At 57.3% G+C, this 15607-nt stretch overlaps 1 protein-coding gene across 3 annotated transcripts; it reads right to left on the reverse strand.

Annotated features, from left to right (window-relative positions):
- Positions 1–4878: 4878 nt before the first annotated feature.
- On the reverse strand, positions 4879–15371 carry Klf10 (KLF transcription factor 10). Of its 3 annotated transcripts, XM_021262744.2 has the most exons (5): positions 15082–15371; positions 13727–13899; positions 7783–8016; positions 6769–7675; positions 4879–6255 (listed from the first exon to the last, which is right to left on the reverse strand). In XM_021262744.2, the coding sequence occupies exons 3-5, from the start codon at positions 8005–8007 to the stop codon at positions 5996–5998; spliced, it is 1392 nt and encodes a 463-aa protein (XP_021118403.1). In that variant the 5' UTR covers positions 8008–8016; positions 13727–13899; positions 15082–15371; the 3' UTR covers positions 4879–5995. The 3 variants fall into 3 exon arrangements, with proteins under 3 accessions (XP_021118403.1, XP_004850296.1, XP_087046885.1); XM_004850239.4 differs by lacking the exons at positions 13727–13899; positions 15082–15371 and adding an exon at positions 10452–10718; XM_087190759.1 differs by lacking the exons at positions 13727–13899; positions 15082–15371 and having other exon boundaries at positions 7783–9223.
- Between the last annotated feature and the right edge of the window lie 236 nt (positions 15372–15607).

The following is a 15607-nucleotide window of genomic DNA, read 5'->3' on the forward strand; positions in this document are numbered from 1 at the left end:
CCGGGGTTTGATTCTTGAAGCTCTGGGCTAACTTCTCACCATTTTTAGCCAAGATGGGGGTTTATCAGGGATTGGCTGAGCTTGCACTTGAGAATCCACTCCCGGTGCTCAGAGGGGCACGAAGGGGACTTGGAGGACTGACAAACTCAGTGCAGTTGTCGGCTGCTTCGGGGTGACTGCCGGCCTTCTGCCTTGGAGGCAGGTGAGTGACAAGCTCACCACAGTTCGATGGACGGTCTGTGCTTTCCTTTCCACTCACTGGCCTCATTGCCGTGGAATCTACCTTCATTGGGTCACCAATAATTACAAGCACAGAAGCCCTGGCTATCCAAATTCTCTAACCATCCAGTGCCAGGTGGCTTCCCTTTCCCAGAGTAGGTGGCCACCTGAGTGGGCATTCAGATGGATTCGCTGCCACCCACAGGTTCTGCACGCAGTGCTGGGACAGTGCCAGCACTCACAGACTGTGTTGTGCTTTCCAAGGCTCTTTGTGAATAACCTTACTAGAACCTGCCAGGTGCTCTGTGAGCTGATAGGTGTGTTGTGTTTAGTGCCATTTTCAATGGTGGACACTGAGACTTAGGATAATAATGCATCTTTCCCAAGCAATAAACTGGTTCACGGTGTGTATTAGTCAGCTTGCCCAACACCTACAATTTAAAGGAGGAAAAGTTTTATTGGGCTCACAGTTCAGGGGGATTCAGTCCATGGTTAGCTGGCTCCAAGCCGTGGTGGAAGGGCCTGGCAGAGGAAAGCTGTTCACATGGTGGCAGCGAGGAAGCAGAAAGGGAAGCGAAGAGCCAGGGAGGGAGACACACTTTCCAGGCCACACCCCCAGGACCACCTCCTCTAACCAGGCCCCACCTCCTCTAACCAGGCCCCACCTCCTAACAACACATCTAGCTGGGTGCTTATCAGTGGTTTGGCCCACGGATGAGTACAGTGCCCCCAGAACCCAATCACCTTCTAAAAACCCCACTTCTGGACACATGAGGCTTTGGGGGCCATGCTAGAGCTCAACCATAACACAGCATACCAGCACTAGACTGAGCAGAGATAGAGCCTTCCTAAATGCGAGTTTTCTACAGCCCATCAGCAAAGGCTGGCATGGAAGAACCTGGGTCAGGAAACCCTGCTGCTGGGACACCATTCTCCCCTGCCTTTGGACTGGGATGGAAACTTTGATGCTTTGGGCTAGGCCTCAGGCCTGCTGTGTTTGCACAGGAAATACACCATGGGCTTCTGCTTGCTACTGAGGACTTGCCAGGCCCTAAATCCTGGTGCCTTAGACTCAGTCCCTTGCCACATATGTGGCTGTGTTCTGATGTGCAGAGATGTTCTGCTTGGGTTACTGGTTCTTTTCCTGGGGAACCCCGAGGCCCACACTGTCTTTGGGTCACTCTGTGCACAACCCTGTGCTTCATCACACCACCGTGCAGTTGGAGGCAGTGCTATTCACAGCACTGTGGTCATTCCTCAAACTGCCTGGACATAGGAAAGGCATAGAATGCCATGAGGGGTCAGCTCCCGGAGAAAGGCTCCCCGAGGGAGACCCGAGGTCATCTCCTCAAAGATTCTGCTCGGCTCCAAGGCTGCCTGGACCCTCGATGGAAATCCCCGATGCTGAGCATCCTCCAGAGAGAGGTGGGCAGATGCTGAGGCCACACTTCTCACCATCCAGGCTCCGAGTCAGACCCACGGCCAGCGGGAGCCTCATGCATGCCCACCCCGTCTAGTTTCCTCCCAGCCTCGCTAGAGATGCAGTCCAGTGAGTCTGCGCCAGAAGACACCTCCAGAGGACACACCCCTGGGTCCCGAGAGGCCAGACAGGCACTCGACTCCTGAGTCCCGCCCCACAGCCACGTCTCAGAGTCTGGAAGGTGGAAGCTGACCATGGTGGTGCACACCTGCAATCCCGGCACTCAGGAGGCTGAAGCAGGAAGATTGCAAGTTTGAGCCCAGCCTGGGCAACTTGGTGAGATCCTGTCTCCAAGTAAAAATGGCTGGGGACATAGCTAAACGTGAAGGTCTCAGGTTCGGTCCCCCATACGGGAAAAAAAAAGGTTGGAAGGTGGTGTCAGTGGTACTTCTACACGCGTGGGTAACTATGGGGAAAGAAGAAAGCCCCCGTGAGCATCTCCTGGCCTCTGTCTCCGTGTGCCAGGGAACAGCTCCCTGCAGAGCCTCGGTGCGGCAGAAGTGACGCCCGGCTACGTATTGGGCGCCGCCTGCAGGAGATCTGGGAGATGCTGCGGTGAGCGAGGGGAGCTCGGCCCAGGAGAGTCGGCGCAGAGCAGGGTGGTGATGTCATACGGGGCGGTCGGAGTGAGCCGGCAGGGACGCGTTCTCGGTGCACGAGTCAGCGCCCCCGAGGGCTCCCGGCTCGCACACCGGGCCGAGGGGCAGCCAGGGACTGGGCGGGGCCTCCGAGACCGACCTCGCGGTGCTTCCAGCAGCCATCCGCCGCCTTGGCCACCGGGCCTGGAAACATGGCTGCTCCCAGCCGAGTCCCGGTCAGCAACACAGGCCTTCTCTTTGGAGACGAGGTCTCACGGTCTCAGTCTGCCCTCGACCTCACTGTGCAGCCCGGGCTGGCCTCGAACTCGCAGCGATCCTACTGCCTCAGCCTCCTGACTGCGAAGATGACAGGTTTTCATCTTCAAAAGACTGCAGGGGGCCCAGGGATTTCACTTAGTGGTTTCACCACCTGCCTTGAAAGCGGAAGGCCCTGAGTTGGATCCCTAGTACCAAAAAAATAAAATAAAAAAGACTGCAGGGGGCCTGGAGCCCACAGCCAGGAGCCCTGGAAGGACAGCAGCATCAGGTTAGGGGACAGGGGCTGGGTAGATTAGACTGGTGCAGGCAGCACAGGGACAGAAAGCTTTTAAACAGTGGAGTCACTAATACCAAATAGCTCTCAGCTCAGTGAGAGAGCGAAGGCTGAGCCGTACGCAATTCTCATCTTTGTCAATCAGAAATGGTGAAAACTGAGCTAACAAGGGCCAAAGTGGGATAACTGAGTCCCCAAAACAAGTGTTCATTATAACTCAAGGAATGACATACACATCTGAGTCCCTAGCAATGTAAGTAACTTAGTAATAAGTAAATGGAAGCCAGGTGTGGTGGCGCTGGCATGTAACCCTAGCACTCAGGAGGCTGAGGCAGGAGGCTCACAGCAAGTTCGAGGCCAGCCTGGGCTACAGAGTGAGTTCAAGGCCAGTCTGAGACCTTGAGACCTTGTCTCAAAACAATGAAAGTAAATGGAGAAGCAGCAACACTCTCCTAGAGCATTCCAATGAATGAATAATGAAGGAGTTAGCAAGTCCCAGAAATAACTGCCACAGGCAGACCCACAGAAGGGAGGTCTTGAGCATAAACAGGCTGTTTGCGTAGCCGCAGCCTCTCCCTCCGAATAGCTGAGATTCACAAAGAAACAGTCAGTGCACAGTGGACAATCCCAGCAGCGTCCCCGGGCAAGCGAGGCAGGTGGCTTCACAGGGCACAGGTTGGCACCAGGGATCCTGACAGCCCCGGATGGTCTCTGGGGACTCTGGGCAGGCCCACCCGGGGGTCTTCCGAGTGGACAGGAAGCTCTGTCCCCAAGACGATGCAGCACTCGGAACCCATGCACAGTCAGCATTAACAGGGACCTGGTGACACTCAGGGCTCTGCTCCAGTTGATGTGTTGAGTCGCGGCTCATTTCTTGGTCGTGTGGGGTCCAAGGCTGTGCAAATTGTTAATGTAACAGCTGAATGGCTGGGCGTGGCAGCCCACACCTGTCATCCCAGCAACGCAGGAGGCCGAGGCAGTAGGATGGCTGAGACCCTGAGACCCTGAGACTGTGTCTCAAAAAACGCTGAAAAAGAAAGAAAAGCTGAACGAAGGATAGACACGTAGGAACTCTTATTTTTGCAACTTTCTCTAAGTCTCAATTATCTCAAAATCCAACTGGCAGCTGAATACCCACAACTGCATCTTACATCAGCCAGGAAACAGTCAAAGGTGCTGTGCCAAGGGGCCCGTCCTCAGGTGCCGCAGATGGACTTGGGGAGCCTGGTGCCTCCGCTGACCCAACTGGCACAGGTGACACCGACAGGGCCTTGACGAACACAGCAGAGCGGCATCTTCCGCTGCCCCTGCCACACAGGCCCTGCCACGAAGGCCCTGCCACGCACAGCAGGAGGCGCTTGCAGCTTCCACCCCCACCCGGGGATAGGGTGTCAGGAAGGCTGGGCTCCCAACAGCTGTCACACAGGGAGGGTTTCAGTCACCAGGACCAGCAGCACCGGGTGTGCAGACGCATCTGGGGGCATCTGGGGACCTGTCTGCTGACCCTGGTGTCGCTGTGTGCCGGACTCCAGAGCAGTGGTTAGGGCTGGCGTCATACCCATGTTCTCACAACCATAAGGGGATTTCACTCATTTATTTTTGTTTGATTTTCGAAGACTGGATCTTGCTATGTAGTTTAGGCTGCCCTTGAACTCATGGCAATCCTCCTGTCTCAGCCTCCGGGGGACAGGGATAACGGGCGTGATATTTCCGAGCTGGTTCAGCTTGTAGCATGAGTGGCTCGCTCCTGGGAGCAGCCCTGCCTTCCCTGTTAGTTGCTGTGGCACCTCCTTACCCTCATGCCCTTGAACAAGGCTTTGCCGAGAGCCAGAACTCTATTTCAACCTCGAGTCATCACAATGTACACAAGAACTAAACATTAACATGTGCTGCTTTTGCACCAGCCCTGATGGTGCTGAGGCAGGAGTCTGAGGCAGGAGGATCGAAGGAATTTGAGGCCAGCCTGGGCTACATCTACATAGTGAGACCCTGTCACAAAAAACCAAAACCAAAACAAAACAAAAAAGACAACAAATCCAACAAGCCCATTACCTAGAGCAAAGGAAATTCTTTATTGTAAACAAGAAGTACAACAAAATATTGTGCAAATTGTCACATGGATTTTTTTTAATTAACAGAAAATTCTCCCAAGGGTCTAAGTTTTGATGTCAGAAATCTACACCCAAAATAGACAAAATTTTACATGTGCAGATATAGTGACTTTTTCACTGTGTATTTCAAACAATTTTTCTCCACTGTGTATATCACCCACTGCACAACAAAACATAACAAATACTAACAAAATCGAATGTCCTAAGAATGTTCTACCCTTCCTTCCCCATCTCTGAGAACGCCTATGAATTAGCAGACCCTTTGTCTGCCTAGGAATAGTGCTAAGTTTCTAATTTAAGGAAACACACACACCCTCCTAACACAGTCTGCTCATAACAAAAGCCATCATTTTCAAGGAGTCACCTGGAATTCTTGATGTCCCTTCTTCATGAAATATATTTATCTTCAGATTTTTTTTTCTAAACAAAGTGCAATCAATGTTTCGGTGAGTCCACAGAAAACACATAGGGATACAATGTTCAAATCTACACAAGAAACGGCAGGCAAACTAAAGTGGAAAGCATAATAAAATGCCTAAGTACAGTCACCTGTTAAACTTTCAAAACAATAATGCAGAACTGTAGCTCCACCTCAAAGCAATTAAATTAATGAGTGAGGGATCCCCGCCCTGGGCTCTTCAGCCGTGTAGCTTTTCCACCCCGGTGTCAGCGACAGTGGGAACGGCATCCTGTGTGGGTCTGACGCCAGAAACCACGGAGACAACAGCGAAGGCCAGGTGGTGTCCGAGTCAGGACGCCCTCCACCCCAGCTCCTCTCTGCACCGCAGGGTCAGCTCAGCCTCTGCTCCGGGCCCAGCACCCAAGGGTCTCGGTTGAACCCGTGTCCAGTGCAGACACACGGTGAAGCGACATCGCATTCCCGATTCCTCAGCCGGAGCCTTCGGCCTCTCCTGTGACAGCAGTGACACGGCGCTGGACCTGCAGGTGGCCACAGCCCTTTCTGTCACCACCCCAGGCCGGGTCCTGGCTCCTGGAGCATGGCTGCCCGGCGGTACCAGCCGTGAACGTGAGTCCTGGCCTCACGTCCCGAGCGTCACTGCGCAGGCGTAGGCGCGGGAGGCAGGGCCACGTCGCCCAGCTTGCCCACCTCCATCTGCCAGTTCGGGAGCTTCTTGGCGGACAGGTGGCGCCGGGCGTGCTTGGTCAGGTGGTCACTGCGCATAAAGCGCCGGTCGCACATGGGGCAGGCGAACTTCTTCTCGCCCGTGTGTGTGCGCCGGTGACGGGACAGCTCGTCGGAGCGGGCGAACCTGCGCTCACAGCCCTTCCAGCTGCAGCTGAACGGCTTCTCTCCTGCAAGAGAGGTGAGGCTGTCACTGGGTGCCAGACAGCCCTGCACATCACCGCGGCTACACCCAAGGGGCACAAGGGCCCAGGCGTGTCCTGTTCTCCGCGAGCTTTCACGCTGCAGTGCCCACCAACCCCCGCCCAGAGCCCAACCCCAGAAGTGTTCTGCCACCCACCTCAGCTAGCAGTCCTGACCGAAACCCTTCGTGGCGCCTACATGCACCGGTCAGTCTCAGGCCCTGTTGGTAGCCAAAACCGCCTCTTCCTAAGGCATCTGCTTCATGCACGTGACCACACCCAATGCCCTTCCCAGGGCCTTCACACTGAGCTCTGACCCCAGCTATACTTTTTTAAAATTTGGTCTGGCTAAGTCACAAAGCTGCCCAGGCCGGGCTTGAACTTGTGATCCTCCTGCATCAGCCTCCCAGGGGCTGGGACAACCGGCCTGCGCCTCCCTGTTTGGTAACCACACCCTGTGCCTACATGTTTACCTTCACATGCAGAGCAAACGGCCAATACCTGTATGCGTTCTCATGTGGGCCTTCAGATGGGAGCTTTTAAAGTAGGTCTTGCCACAGCCTGGGTGGCTGCAGATGTGGCTCCGGACCCTGGAGGAGTCCACCTGCGGTGTGGCCTTGGCCGCAGAGGGTGTGAGGCCGGGCGCTGGAGCGATGGGGGACAGTCTGGTGCCGTGTGGGCTCAGCGCCGGCTTTGGGCTCGGCACCACGGGCTGAGGCACCACAAACATGACGGCGCCCTTGGGCACCTGGGTGCCCATGAGCAGCACGGGTGGGCAGACGGTGGGTGGCTGGCTGGGCGGGGGACCAGGGACAACGGTTGTCACCACGGGGCTGTGTGCAGGGAGGGGGACCATCTGGCAGATGACAGGCAGCGGCGGCGCACCCCCTGCGGAAGACTCGGGCAGAGAGGCCGCCACCGGGTGCTGTGGGGATACAGGGCGGGGCCGGGGCCTGGAGAGCACTGCATCTGAGGAGGGCACAGTGGAGCCAGGCACGGTGGAGCCTGTCTGGTCGCTGGCATCTGCCAGCATATTCCACTCGCGCTTGGCTCTGCTTGGCAACACGGCTGCACAGGGCACACTCTTCCTTGTGCCCTCGATACTCAGGTGGGGCCTTCTCTGCAAAGCCTCATCCTGGAAGCTGAGGGCGCCGGCAGCCTGCACAGGGCAGGCACGGTGGCTGCAGGGCTGGGCATCAGCCGTGTGCCGGATCACACTTGTTGCCTGGGCCCTGAGGAGTCTGGGGGCAGGCGGCCGGCTGTTTTCCTCCTCTTTGAAAGGTGCAGCGAGGTGGGGCTTGGCAGTGTCTGACAGTGACCGGAAATGTTCAGCAGGTGGCTCGGGTGCCATCAGAGATGACACATGAGGGGGCTCAAATTCAGAGGGGCTGTAGGGTGGCGTCAGACACTAGACAGAAAAGACACACAGGCAACAGCATGAGAAACTCGGAGCTCACGGTGCAAAGCATGAGCGATTCCATAGTCCACAGCTAGCTTAGAAACAACAGTACTCACAAACGTGGGGATGGCGTGGAAATCGGGCGTTCCAGGCAGCAGGCCCTCCTCCTCTGAAGTGTCCGATGCTGGTGTGACAGGTCTGTTTTCTAGATATTTCTTAAAATCAGACTTCCAACTGCAGCTCATGGTCATGAGTGCTTCCACAGCCTCATAGTCACTTTTCTCTGTGGTTTTGTTCCAGAAATACATGCTCTCTTTGGACTTTTCGGAAATCATTTCCATTCTTTCCTCCTGTAAAGACAAAAGATTGAAGCTTAGAATATTTCTTGTCATACTTATCATCCAAAGCTAGAAACCTAGAAAGTTCAGCTTCACTCTTGGGGAGACCCAGACTTCATGGCGACAGCAGTAAACTCTTCCTCCTTCTTCCTTTCACGCTTAGTATGTGCAGTGCTGGAGCCCCTGCAAGGTGGAGAAGACCTCACTTCCACTGAGGAGTCCAAGCCCTGGGCTGCAGAGATGAGAAGCCCCTGGGGAGTCTTCCCACAGTGGCCAATAGCCAGCACAGGAGAGGAGGGCTTGGGCTGGGATGTAGCTCAGTGTCACCATGCCTGCCTGGCAAGTGCAAGGTCCTGAGTTCAATCCCCCGTACCACCAAAAAAAAAAAAAAGAGGGTTTCCAAAAAGTTCTTTCTTCTTGGGTGTGATGGTACACACTTACAACCCCAGACACTCAGGAGGCTGAAGCAGGAGGATCACAGGTTTGGGCCCCAGCCTAGACAACTTAGCTGGGTTCTGTCATAACATAACCTGAAGCAGGGCTGGAGCAACAGAGCACTTGCTAGCACTCATGAGGCCCTGGGTTCAATTCCCAGTACTGCAAAGAAAAAAAAAAAAGCTTTTCCTCACTGCTATGTAAGTGGAGCGGCGTGAGGTCTGATTTCCTAACAGAAAGGAGTGGGGAGTCCAGGCTTTCTTATAAGTGTAGGGGACGAGATCTGGACCCTGACAGGTTCCGACCTCTGGTCACCCCTGTGGGATGAACGCCAGTGGGTCATCAGGGATCCTCAGGGTCTCTTTAAAGCGAAGTTAGACTGCTTGAAGTTAGTTTCTGAGCACTCAACGATCTACGGTAAAGAGAGATCCAGTGAAATGTGCGGGGAAAACGCCAACGCTGTCTTTCAGCCATGCTTCAACCTCTCCAAGTCTGTGAACTACCTCACTAACCCTGGTTATACTAAACACAAGGGTGTGCTATACTAAGCATGATCAGCAAATGCAACAATAAAAAGCAGATAATCAAAATATATTTGACTTAGAATTTGGAAAAACCTGCACTGGACAGAATCTGTGGTCGACAAAACAGGACCTGTTTCAAGTACTGCTTGATGGCAAAAATAACCGATCCTCCTCTGCATTTAATTCTTTGAAGTGCACTTAAAAAAAAAAAAAAAAACCTAGATTTTCTTGGTCAAAGCAGAGACTGTGGAAAAATATCAAGAAACATTACAAACCAAGGTATTCTCAACGCTTGTTTTAAAAATGCACGTCCCCTGCGACTGGAGGGCCTGGCTCCCGGAACAATCACCAACAATGCAATTGCATAACCCAGAGCTTTACGTAAGCCGCCCGGGCAGCACGCAGGGCGGGAGCCGCCGGCGCGGAGTGAGGCAGACGGCGGGCGGCAGACGGCCGGGGGCGGGGTCCTCCCGCGGCGGTGACTCACCGCCAGCACTCCCCGCGCGCGAGTCCGCGCGCCCCCGGCCCGCCATTGGCCACCCGGCCGGCAGCCCGCACGCGGATTGGCCGGGGGGCGGGGCGGGGCGGGGCGGGGGCGAGGCATGTGAACAAAGCGTGATCCGCGGCGGCCGGGCTGCGCAGGAAACGTGAACTGGGATCGCCGCGCCTTCACCTTTCCCCTACTTCCTGGGCCCCCGCCCCCGCGCCCGGGAGGCGGGGCAGGGGCGGAGGGCGGAGCCGCCCGGCACTCCTGCCCCGCCCCCGTTCCCTTAGGAACCGACCGCGGCCCCGCTCGCCTCACCCTGGCGGGCCCCGCCGGGTCACCCGGGGACGAGGCGCTCCCGGGGCCGCGCCACGCGGAGGAGGCGGGCCGCGGAAGCCCCGCCGCCCCGCCGGGACCAGACGAGGCCCCGCCCGCCCCCGCGTCTCGCACCGGGTCTCGCTCCCTCGCCGGCCACCTGCCACCCGCGTGGGGTCCCCGGCTGCCGCCTCGCAGGCCACCCGCCCACCCCGCCCGCGCGGGCATCTCCCCGGGTCCGTCCGGCATCCCCGCCCTCCAGGGTCGTCGGACTCATTCCGAGCCCACGCGGGCATCTCCCGGGCCCCCGCCGCCGTGCCCCTCCCGGCCTCGGCCCCGTCTGCCCCCCTCCCCGACAGGCGCGCGCGGTCCACGCGGGGATCTCCCGGGCCAGCTGCCCGCGCCCTCCCCGAGACTCCTCGTCCCCCAGGGCTGCGGGACGCGCCCCCGGGACCCCGTCCGGCACCCTTCTCCGGCCTCCGCGCCTCCCCGGAGCTCCCCAGGGCCCGCGGCGGGGCGCCCTCTCCACTTCTCAGGGACCCCACGCCCCGGAGACACCCTGCGCCTCCGCCCAGCCGGGGCGCGCTCCGGGGTCCAAGCGGGGACCTCCGGGGCCGGCGGCGGGACGTCCTCCCCAAGCTGCCGGGGCCCCGCGGGGCCGCCCATCTGCATACCGGCCCCGCACTCACCGCGGCCCGCTGGAGCGCGGCACCCAAGCTGAGCATGGCCGTCACCAGACGCGCGAGCCAGAGCCTCGACGCCCTCCGCTCCCGCCGCGCTGCCCGCCTTCTGCCCCCGCCCCATTCAGGTAGCCCTGGCGGCCCCGCGCCACGGGCGGGGGCGGGGGCGGGGCCTGCGGCCACCCAATCCGCAGCAAAGGTGTGTGAGGCGCCGGCCAATGGGCGCGCGGCGCCGCGCGTGATCAGCGGCTGCCGGCGGCGTGAAGCGCTGTCAGCGGAGCGTGTGCAGCGCCGGCCGGGGACTCCCGCGGCCACCTGGCTGGGAACGCCCCCGCCCCGCCCTCCCGTCCGGCTGGGGGCGGTGCCGCGGGTGGGGGCCGAGGGCAGGGCGCGGCGGGAGGCGGGGCTGGAGGCTCAGGGACAACCCCCCCCCCCCCCGCTATCCCCTCCGGGACCCCGGCGACAGAGGCCGAGCTCCGAGTCCCCGCCCAGAGGAGCCCGCTTGGCCGCGTTAGATTGCAGAGCACTCCCGAGGCCGTCGGGGACCCTGGCCAGGGGCGGGGGCCGGCGGTGCAACCCCTACTCCGCCTGCCGGCCGACTTGGACGCTCCCCCCTACGCGCCCCAGCTGCAGCACTGAACGCCGAGTCGCCTCCTGTGACCGCAGGGCAGACGCGGGCAGGAGTTGGCGTTTTAAAAAACACAGACTGCGCGTCCACCGAGGCCCAAGCTGGCCCCGGTGGTCACGGCTGTGGGCGGGGTGGGGTTGGGTAGCCCGGCCCTCGGCCCCTCGCGCCCCGCGCCGTCTGCAGTCCCGGCCTCCTTCCTCCCTTCCTTCCTCCGCCCGGCTGCCATCCTGTTGATCCCCGGCTGCAGCAGCTGGCGCGGCACCGGGTGTCCAGGAAGCGCCCCGCCCCCCGCGCCGCCCGCTGGCCCGGCGCCCACGCCGGGAAGAGGCGCTGCCGTGGGAGTGGCTCAGACCGGACGGAATGGGAGGGAGGCACGGGCCGAGGAGCTGCGCCCAGGCCTCCTCCCCGAGGCCCTGGCGGGGTCCAGTCCCCGCGGCCTGCCTCCAGATCGCTGTCCCCGGCTGCTGTCACCGAAGGCTGCAATCACCGCAGTCCTGCTCAGGCACCGGGCGACGCCTCCCAACGCTCCCCCAGCTCTCGGGAGGCTACAGGGGCTCTCTTAAAGCGGGGTCCCGTGCTGACACTCCCACCCCAGGGTAATCTTGACACACCTGCAGTCCCAGCTCTCTGGAGGCTGAGGCCGTAGGATGAAGGGCTCAGGGCCAGTCTGGGCCACGAAAGCCAGATCCTGTCTCAACAAAAAACATTGGTGGGGCCAGGGATTTAGCTCAGTGGTTCCACAGCCTGCCTCCCAAGCGGAAGGACCCCAGTGCGATCCCCGTTACCAACCACCCCCACAAAAAACAGTCTTGGCCCAATTGTGAGCTGACAGTCCCCAGTGTTCTCCCCACGCTCGCATCCTGTCTCCAGCCCGGCCCTTCCCTTGCTTGGCCGGGTCGGGCACCTCTGTTGTCCAGCACTTGTCTCATGTTACCACCGCGCTGCCGGCCAGGCCTTTGTCCATGGATCCACTCCATAAATACTCCACCAGCATCGCTCGTGTGTTCCAGCACTGGCCAAAGGCAGTGAACAAGATGGGTCATTTTTACAAAATGAAAACAGCTGTATTGCCTTGTTTGTTAAAATATTATTTGGGGGTTTTGGAGATAGGGTCCCACTATGTAGCCCAGGCTGGCCTTGAACTCATGGCAATCCTCCTGGCTCCGCCTCCCAAGTACTGGGATTATACACCTGGCTTAACTAATGTTCTTATGTATGTGTTTTCAGACTCTACCTTGCCTTCTCACATCCCTCTTTACGCTATAAAATTTTGCACCACCGAGAAATTGATATTTTATAGAATTCTCTTTTTTTGGTGGTGCTGGGTACTTAACCCCGGACTTTGAGCAAGCCAGACAAGTGCTCTGCCACTGAGCAACACCTCCAGCCCAATCTACTTTAAAAAAAAAACAAAACCCACAAAAAACTCGAACATGTCCCTGCATGTCAGTAATTACAAAGGTAGAGCTCTTTCTTACAGCCTGGTTAGGAGTATGAGATTCCAGCCAGGCGTGGTGGTGCATGTGTGCAATCCCAGATCTCTGGGAGGCTGAAGCAGGAGGGTCACAAGTTGGAGCCCAGCCTGAACAATTTATCAAGATCCTGCCTCAAAAAATAAAAGGGACTGGGCTGGGGATTGAGCTCAGTGGCACCACGCCTGTCTCATAAGCACAGGGTCTGGGGTTCTAGCCCCGGTACGAAAAACCAAAAGAAAACTGGGTTCCGTCGCCAGCACTGTGCTCGAGCGCTAAGTAATTTGAGTTACTGTTCGGACTTCAGGGTCCTGGCAAGCGTGCCTGGTGCAGGGGGGTGTGGCTGTGATCAGCAGTGACTAAAGCTGTCAGGGTGGGCAGATGGAAGCCCAGCTTGATGGCCCTCGGCCAGCCTGGCCCTTCCTGATGGAGACCCCAAGGCTGAGAAGAAGGCTCCTGGGGCTCCTCCACCCCCGCTCCCCGCAAGCTGGTGCCAACACACGGCATCTCCTCCGGAAGCCCTTTGGTGCGCTCATGCCCTCTCTTCTTTGGCGGTGCTGGGGATTGAACCCGGAGCTGTATCCCCAGCCCTTTTTTTATTCTTTATTTTGAGATGGGGGCTTGCTAAGTTGCTAAATGCCCTAGGCTGCACTCAAACCTGGTGAATCTCCTGCCTCAGCCTCCCGGAGTACTGAGATTACAGGCATGTGCCACCATAACTGGCCACAAATTTCATTTTATGAACTTAAAAACATTATTCTGAGGAATTCGTAAGCTCTGCTAAACTTTAGAAGGATGATTTCAGGTTCTGGAACATTCCTCCACCTTCCAGTCTGTGCCTTTGTGGTTCCGGGCCAATGTATGTCTGTTAGTGATAGCAGTTTAGCCCTTGACACTGGCAGGGTGGTGAGCAAGGAAGCCGGTTCTCTTTCAGGTACTGGGTGTCGGGTATTTTGTACCAGCACCGGGAAAGCTGATGACACCAGGGCCTCAGGAATGCTCAGCGTGCAGTCCATGGGTGAGTGACCACCCAGCCCAGCGACTGCCGCTTTCGAGAGCAGGAATGTGCAAGGCCCTGGCCTGTGGCCTGTGAACACTGTCCAGGCATACTGAAGGACGCGTTGCCCTGAGCCCTCTCCAAATCCGCTCCCTCCGTCCAAACACACTCCTCCCTTTGTGCTTACATTTTCTGCAGTGTCTCTGCAGTCTTCTTTCGTGAGTCTTTATGAGATGTGATTAAAAAACGTAACTGCTGCCACTGAGCGCCATCCAGCGGAGAGGCGGCTTGTAAAAACACGAGACTACGTCCGCATCCTCCTTGTCACCCGCTCTGACACTGTGAGACTTCTGGATCTTCCTAAAGTCAGGATGACCAGGACAGGTACATGATTTGAATCAGTGCAGGACATCGAGGCACCCAGGGCAGTGCAAGTAAAGACCCTCAGGAATGGGGGCCCCAGAGCTGCTGCAGGAAGTGGTGGGAAGCATGGGGTGAGTGTGTGAGGTGACAGGGCTTTCAGGGGATTCGTGGCAATGTGTCTTTTACTGCAATTTTTTTTCCAGTACCGGGGATGGAACTCAGGACTTTTCACTTGTGAGGTGGGCGTGGCACCACTGAGCTAAATCCCTGGCCCTTTTACTGCAGTTTTAAAAACGTAAACATTCACCTATTTCAAACGTCATATATCTAAAGGAGCTACAAGTCCAGAAGCACATTCACTGTGAGGTTGCTCAGGGAGCTGTTGGTTTTCCTCACTGGAAAAAGGGATTCATCAAATAAGGCAGATGAGCACGATAGAATATAAGTAGAAAGAAGGAGCAACCATGACAACGGCACACGCCTGTCATCCCAGCACTCTGGGAGGCTGAAGCAGGAGGATCAAAAATGTGAGCCCAGCCTGGGCAAGTTAGTAACTTAGCAAGACCCTGTCTCAAAATAAAAGAGCTGGGGATGGAGCTCAGGGTGACGGCCCTGGATTCCATCCCCAGGACCAGACAGACAAAAGTCATGTCAACCTCGATGGACTAAACACCCAGTGTTAAGGGGAAGCTGCAGGAAGTGGAGTAGGATGCATGGCACATTACCATTTTCTGGAAGAAAGAATGCGCAGGAGACACCTTTGGCAGGAAGACACGTATAAATATCTACAGATATATTAAGTATGTTACAGTGGGCGTGCTGAGCACAAAAATATAATTAGGGCTTGGAGGTAGGAGAGAAAACGAAAAGTAAGATCAGAGAAGAACTTTGCATGAATTGGTGATGAAATGGTTAAAAACTAAAGTTTTTAGCCTACATTTCTTCACTGAGATTTTAATTTTTTTTTTCTTTTTGGTACCAGGGATTGAACTTGGGACCTTGTGCTTGCAAGGCAGGAGCTGGAACCACTGAGCTAAATCCCCGGCTTCACTGAGATTTTAAAAAAGGAAAGGAAAGGGGAAAGAGAGCCCTGAATTCCCCTGAGCCCCAAAGCCCCCCATCAGACCCGCGCCCCACCAGCCCCAGCGTTCCAGCTTTGCGTCCCCTCTCAGGTCCCACCTGCTCACGAGGACGGTTCCGCTGGAGCCTCTGTTCCCCATGGAGCCCAGGCGGAGCCAGAGGAGCCTCTCTGGAAACGCGACTCCCCAGATTCTCTGAGGGGAACCAAGTGCCCCAACAGGACTAGTGAGAGTCACTGGCTCCTTTTCCTGGTTTTCCCTCTAGGGCAAGCAGGTTGTTCAGGCCCCAACCTGCCCAACAGTACAGGGCGACCTTAGGTACCTGTACTGCTGCTCACCCTGGAGGCTCTGAGGCCCTCGTGTGCCTGCGCTGTAGTTTCATCAAGACCCAAAGTGCCACCGGGAAACCTATAGGGAAAGACGGGGATTCTCCCGCTTTTCGCCCAGCATGTAGGAAGCCGCCCTTTCCTGCCTGGGGTGAGAACAATGAGGGGTGGGGTCCTGTGTTCCTGTCTTCGCCCTGGCTAGACTGCCGGCCTTCTGGGGTATGGAGAACACCACCCGCACTGGGGCAGCCGCTGGAGGTGCTTTGTGCCAGGCGGGGGTGTGTTCATCGCCACCTGGCG

This window comes from Heterocephalus glaber, unplaced genomic scaffold, assembly GCF_053883595.1.
Source record: "Heterocephalus glaber isolate CG9 unplaced genomic scaffold, H.glaber_assembly_v1.0 deba00001556, whole genome shotgun sequence".
In the NCBI taxonomy this organism is placed as follows: domain Eukaryota; kingdom Metazoa; phylum Chordata; class Mammalia; order Rodentia; family Bathyergidae; genus Heterocephalus; species Heterocephalus glaber.